The sequence below is a fragment of the Herpailurus yagouaroundi genome, unplaced genomic scaffold, assembly GCF_014898765.1.
Source record: "Herpailurus yagouaroundi ecotype Mexico unplaced genomic scaffold, PumYag 190, whole genome shotgun sequence".
NCBI lineage: Eukaryota > Metazoa > Chordata > Mammalia > Carnivora > Felidae > Herpailurus > Herpailurus yagouaroundi.
The window spans coordinates 11,450,440-11,456,968 of NW_024412421.1; the positions used below are offsets into that span (position 1 = coordinate 11,450,440).

The following is a 6,529-nucleotide window of genomic DNA, read 5'->3' on the forward strand; positions in this document are numbered from 1 at the left end:
TCTGCACAAGGTCTACCTCAGTTACTAGGCACCTAATAATAGCTCTGAATGGTCTCTGGGAGGACATGAGTTGTGATGAGGTATAAATGACATGTTCCATCATGATGAGATCGTGTAGTTTACTTCAAAAGCCTGTAAAACTCACCACAAAACTAGTACTATTTAACGGCTACAAAAACCACAGCCACTAATTGTATATCTGTATTCCCTTTGCTTTGATTCTATTACTTCAATCTTTAAATCTTTAAAGTAAACTGAGTATTGAAAAAGGTGCAGAAATCCCCCAACCCACTAGGGATAAAATAGATAGCATTCACAATGATGTATAAACTATTATATCATGCTCACCTTTTGTGTCATATTCGACTGAGAGAGATTATTGAAGATAAAAGCAATTTTCTCTTGGATATTTTCTGGGGGCTCTACAATTCTCTCAGTTTGATCTGTGGCCACAAGCAACGTATCTATGTTTGTAGTATTAATAGAAGGCTAAAAACACAAAGTACATAAAATAAATGAACTGAAATACCTGTTTGACAAATCCCAGGGGAAAATGTATACATATTTAATATAAAACATATACACGGTATATATGGCTGTGCATTGGAACTGTTGGCAAGAATACATGTTGAACTGTTAATAGTGCCTGCCTCTGGAAAATCTGGGGGAGATACAAAGGGAGAAATGTTCATCTTTATACTTTACTACGCATGTGCTGTTTATAATAAAATTAAAACACATGCTCACTCCTAGATACATTTACAACATAACAAATCCGAGAAAAGAAAAAAGATCTACTTACTGGCACATCTTTCTTAAAGCTGACTCCGGTTGGCCTGGTGACTGTAACCGTTTTAGCAACAGTGGTGGTTGTTGAGGTGGTTACCATCGTGCTAACCTGACCAGCAAGGGGAGCTTTTGCTGGAACCTGGGCCTGAGCCTGGGCCTGAGCCAGTGCAATACTTCCAGGGGTTGTGATAGAGCCCTGCATTTTCACAGGAGGATCTCTAGACTGCTGTCCATACTCAATATACTATAGGGGTAGGGAAACGGAAACACATTAAAAGAGTTCTTAACAAAAATTGAAAATTCTGAATTATACTCCCCTGACTTCTAACAAGGGAAAAATCATTTCAGAAGACTCTTCTGGCTCATCTATAACCCTTACTCCTTGCCCCATTTTGGTCCATATTTCTATACGTAATATATGTAAGTGGATACCAGGGGCTCTTTAGGAAGTAAAATATTAATGTGTCTTAAAAAATTTATGAGAACTAGTCTAGCAAAACACGTTCAAAACACCCACCAATGCTTGCATATATACCTCCGTAAATCCCTTAATATATATATACCTTAACATTTTTAAATTTGTACAATAAACTGATCTCTTTTAATGAACACTGATGAGAAATCTGAGGCCTAAAAAATACATGGTAATGTGAATTATCTCTCAGCAAAGCTATCACTACAAAACAAACACACTGTAGAAAGGCAAGTCAGTTCTAGAAGGTAATAAGCAAGACAGCAAACTTTTTTTTCCATTTCAGACCATTTGACCTTTCTACATACAAATTAGAAAACTGACATAGGGATCCTGAACCTATTTCCAGCAGTCTATGCCTGAACAAAACAAAAACTACTATCTAGGTATATGATAATTTTATTCAAAAAAGGAGATTTTCAAGTAAGACAGTCTCTGAATAAAGTACAGCGTCTTAAAGTACACAAACGAAAACAATTACCTTTCTCTCTCTCTCTAGCTGTCTTGTTACAAGGGGTGGTGGGGACCACTGTTTTCTGTGATCATGCCCATGCCCCTCTCCTAGTCTCCACTTACCTAAGGTCTATATTCCCACCTCTGAATTCCAAACACATTTTACTGTGGTAAGCCTCTGACTTCTCATCTTAGTTTTACAAAACACTGCTTTCCTGTATAGTTTTCAGTATTACAATACTGGCATATTCTCCCAACCCCCTCAGATGAATAAGTAACACTCACACCGGTCACTCCATAGGTCTCCTAGGTTAAGCCAACACAAAAACCCTGGCCTCCTACAAACAGACCCAGCAGCACGAGGTAGAAAACACTGGACTAAATTCTAATAAAAATTAAAAGTAGGTTCAAATTCTGATCTGATTCCTTAAAATATGATGTTATAAAGCCATTTTTCAGCTTCATGTAAAATAACAATAAAAATTAATCAATTTTCTTGTTCTCTGGGAGTAGACTTTGACTAAAGCCAAGACAAAGGTATGAATAATATTAGCCAATTAACCTAAAATCACTTACTAAAACAACAGTTGACAAATCATGTAAAATGGCTTAAAACTATAATCTCTAGGTCCATTTCCTCAAGGACTACCTCCCTCCTTTTAAACAAGTATATGAAAGGACTCTAAGCAGGTAGTTAAGAAGGCTGTATTTTTTTTTTTTTTTTTTTTAAGTAATCTCTACACCTAACATGGAGCTTGAACTCACAATCCAGAGAGCAAGAGTCACATGCTCTACTGACTGAAGCAGCCAGGTGCCACAAGCAGGCTGTAGTTTCAAGAAACACTTGTCTTAGTCTTATATGAAACAGCTCTGGCTCATATTAACATTTAGATCAAAGGAACATCTTTATTTATTTTTATCCAAGATTCCCACTCCAAATACTTTATAGAATCAGGCAGGAATTCTTAATAATAGTAAAAGATGTCTATACTTCAACAGCATTATCAGGCTTCAGTACCTGATAAAAGCCTTTCATTAAATGAAGCAAAACCACTGCTTAGAAAAGATAATCCAGAATGACATTTTTTTTCATGACCTATCATTAAGCCGCCTAATGAGCACCAAAAATATGTATGCTTATAACATGCCAATCATTAAGAAATCTTAATGCCAGTCCCAGCAAATCCAAAATCAAATTAAAATAAACTCTCCAACTATTAGACAGATTTGAGGTATCAGACACACTTACCTCCTGTAAATGATGTGGAAATTGCATAAAGTGACTGATAGAAGCCAAGTGCTGGCAATACTGGGGATAGTCCTTCAATCTGCCAATAAAATATTCATTCATTCATTCATTCATTCATTCTTTTCATGTAAGAACAGAAGCAGCACAATTAACAAATTTTTTTCCAAATGCTAGTCTAAGCCACTGTCCTCATGCTACCTTGGAAACACCTTATTTGAAGAGAATGCCAAAGATAAGAACACAGAAGTAGAGAGAAATATTGACGAACTTCACTCTTTTTACATCAGAAAACAGTATCTATGGGGCACCTGTGTGGCTCAGTCAGTTAAGCATCTGACTTTGGTTCAGGTCATGATCTTAGGGTTTGTGAGTTCAAAACCCCCTTTGGATTCACTGTGGTCAGTGCAGAGCCCACTTCAGATCCTCTCTCTCTCTCTCTCTCTCTCTCTCTCTTTCTCAAAATAAATAAATAAACTTAAAAAAAAAAAAGGAAAAAGAAAGGAAACAGTATCTTTTTTAAAGGTCCTATTTTCAGTTACAATTACAATGAGCCACTAAAACTGCTACCCAGAACAACTCCAAATGTTCATCAAAAAATGGAGAAACAATTCAGAGTTAATCCATACAATGGAATAGTATCCAGCTATGACAAGGAACAAGTACTGAAACATGCAGTAATACAGATTAATTTCAAAAGATGGGTGGTAACTGTAACAAGTTAGACTCACACACACGTGTAGCGGAAAAACTACAGAGAAAGCAGATTAGCAACTGCCAGGGGTCAAAGATGGGGGAAGGTGAACTTGTACAAAGGCAAAACAAGAGAACTGCTTGGGAGTGATACAAATATTCATATCTTGATTGTGATAGTAGTTATATAACTGTATAAATTTTGTCAAATTCAAAGAACTGTAATATAAAACAATGACTTAGCCCTCAATAATCAACAAAAAACTATTTCAGTTTATACTTTTCCTACCACTTATTTCATAACTGAATGAATTGTTTTCACTTCTTCCTCTTCAACTTTATACTGTTAAGATATATATATAATGATGAGGCATGGCAAGAACTAGGTTGTAAATGATAGTTATTATTTCTTACACTAAAAAAGAGATGCTTCATAGGAAACCTATTCACTCACCTATTTTTAAATCTATCTAGTGCAGCAATCCCAAAATAATACATTTTGGATCCAAAAGGCTTGCGTAAGGCTTCAAGAACATATCGCAGGGCCAGACCTAGTGCCATGTAAGTGACCAGTCCTTTTTCAATTATCCCACCAAACAAGCAGGCAGTTATATGTAACTCTTTATCAGGGTATTGGGGGAAAAACCGATATTCTTCAAATAAGTTCCTCAACATACAGTTAAATACTTCTCGTTCCCTCTTTATGGTAGAGTCTTTAAACCTCTGTAACATTTCTAATACCTAGGAAAAACAAGACAAAAACATTCATAAAGGAAACTATTATGAAAAGCATTCTTCAAAGAGTTCTCAAAGAATTGTTAAAAAGAATAATATAATTTAAAAATAAAATCTTTTTTTTAAAGCAGGGGAGGAAGGCGCCTGTCTGCCTCAGTTGGAAGAACATGCGACTCTTGATTTGGGGGTCATGACTTATAGCCCTGTGTCAGGTGTAGAAAAAATAAATATACTTAAAGTAAAATATTTTCAAAAAGAACTGTTAGGCAAAGCATTTAACAAAACACTTGAGCTTGAGATGAATGTTAAGATCTGAAATGGTACACAGACATAACATAACACTATCAGCTGAATTTCCAAACTCTTTGAAAAGGGCATTTATTTAAGATTTACATAAACCATAACGTATAGGAACATCCTAGACACTCACCTCATCAACAGACATAGTTGGATGTGGTGGATGATTATATATTCTCTGAAAATAGCTGTTTGCTTCATCATCTATCTCTTTACTAAAGTGCTGATTTGCCTCTGGCCACACCTGAGACAAGTCCGCTGTAAGAAACAGAAAGGCAACCCACTGGGCATTTAAGCTCTTTCCCCACTTCTCCATGAGACACACAGAAAGCCAAAGAGAATAATATAGTTTTCATTTTAAGGGAGAAAATGAAATTATTAAGTGGCCAAGGTTCAGTATTCAAGTATTTTAACTACATACAAAAGATTTTAACAAAATTGCCTTACAACTATAGTTCTACCTTAGTATTTTCTTCATCAGGCTTTATCAACCTGTGAAAGTCCACTACATTCAAATTCACAATGCACTTACCCTTAATACCACCTCACTTGACATTAACAAGTCTTTTACTACTTTTTAATAAAAGTGACATCTGGGGCACCTAGGTGGCTCAACTGGTTAAGCATTCGACTTCTTGGTTTTAGCTCAGGTCACTATATCACAAGTTCATGTGATCGAGCCCCGTGTGGGGCTGTGCGCTTACAACACAAAGCCTCCTCGGGATTCTTTCTCTCCCTCTCTCTCTCTCCCCCTCCCCCATTTGCATTCGCTCTCTCCCAACTCTCTCAAAAAAATAAACATTTTTAAAATGTTTTATTTTTTAAAAAATGACATCTAGGAATTATCAATGCATGTGTATGACACACTGATATAAACACAAAGCATGCTACAAAACATTAACATTCAGACAAGCCTTTCACACTAACATTTTCAAGTCAACTGGTATAATTCCAAATCCTGTACAATGACTATTTAGTCCCAACGAGACGGGTATTTATAAGTAAATGATACTTATGTATTTAGAAAGAAGACTTCTGACTTTGAAAATTACCTTACTAAGGAGGTAAAACTTTAAAAGCTGTTTTCTAAGTTACATCATATATATGGTGATATTATATATAATGCTATATAGATCATAAAGCTTTAATCTTAAAATAAACTGCTTTATAACCTACCAACCTGAAAGAAGAATCTGAAATTCTCATGGCTGCTCTTGATTTGTTTAAAAAAACAAAACCAAAAACGAAGACCACCACACCAACACATATTTATAATAGATATAATATTTATATACATACATTTAAACTGCTAAGTCTTCTTTTTACTGTATTTCTTACTTGTAGACTAATGATCCTAAAGGATGCTACTTCTTATTAACCATCATACTGTTCTAGCAATCCGATCAAAGGTGGAGTGATACCTCAGTTTCTTATTTTAATACAAGTTCATAAATTAATTCCCACTGATCTAGAAGGCACATCAACATACGGCCCTACTAACAATATATTAAAAGGGGCGCCTGGGTGGCGCAGTCGGTTAAGCGTCCGACTTCAGCCAGGTCACGATCTCGCGGTCCGGGAGTTCGAGCCCCGCGTCAGGCTCTGGGCTGATGGCTCGGAGCCTGGAGCCTGTTTCCGATTCTGTGTCTCCCTCTCTCTCTGCCCCTCCCCCGTTCATGCTCTGTCTCTCTCTGTCCCAAAAATAATAAACGTTAAAAAAAAAAAAAAAAACAGGGGCGCCTGGGTGGCGCAGTCGGTTAGGGGTCCGACTTCAGCCGGGTCATGATCTCGCGGTCTGGGAGTTCGAGCCCCGCGTCGGGCTCTGGGCTGATGGCTCAGAGCCT

General features: G+C 36.7%; 1 protein-coding gene across 7 annotated transcripts in view; it reads right to left on the reverse strand.

The window, feature by feature from the left end:
- Nucleotides 1-6,529, reverse strand: part of CNOT1 (CCR4-NOT transcription complex subunit 1) — a 106,655-nt gene that overhangs the window by 26,718 nt on the left and 73,408 nt on the right. For all 7 annotated transcript variants that reach the window (XM_040498180.1, XM_040498176.1, XM_040498181.1 and 4 more), the window contains exons 20-24: nt 4,819-4,943; nt 4,108-4,394; nt 2,964-3,042; nt 803-1,033; nt 349-489 (exon numbers count right to left, since the gene is read on the reverse strand). In XM_040498180.1, the coding sequence (XP_040354114.1) occupies nt 349-489; nt 803-1,033; nt 2,964-3,042; nt 4,108-4,394; nt 4,819-4,943 (863 nt within the window). The remainder of the gene's footprint in view (nt 1-348; nt 490-802; nt 1,034-2,963; nt 3,043-4,107; nt 4,395-4,818; nt 4,944-6,529) is intronic.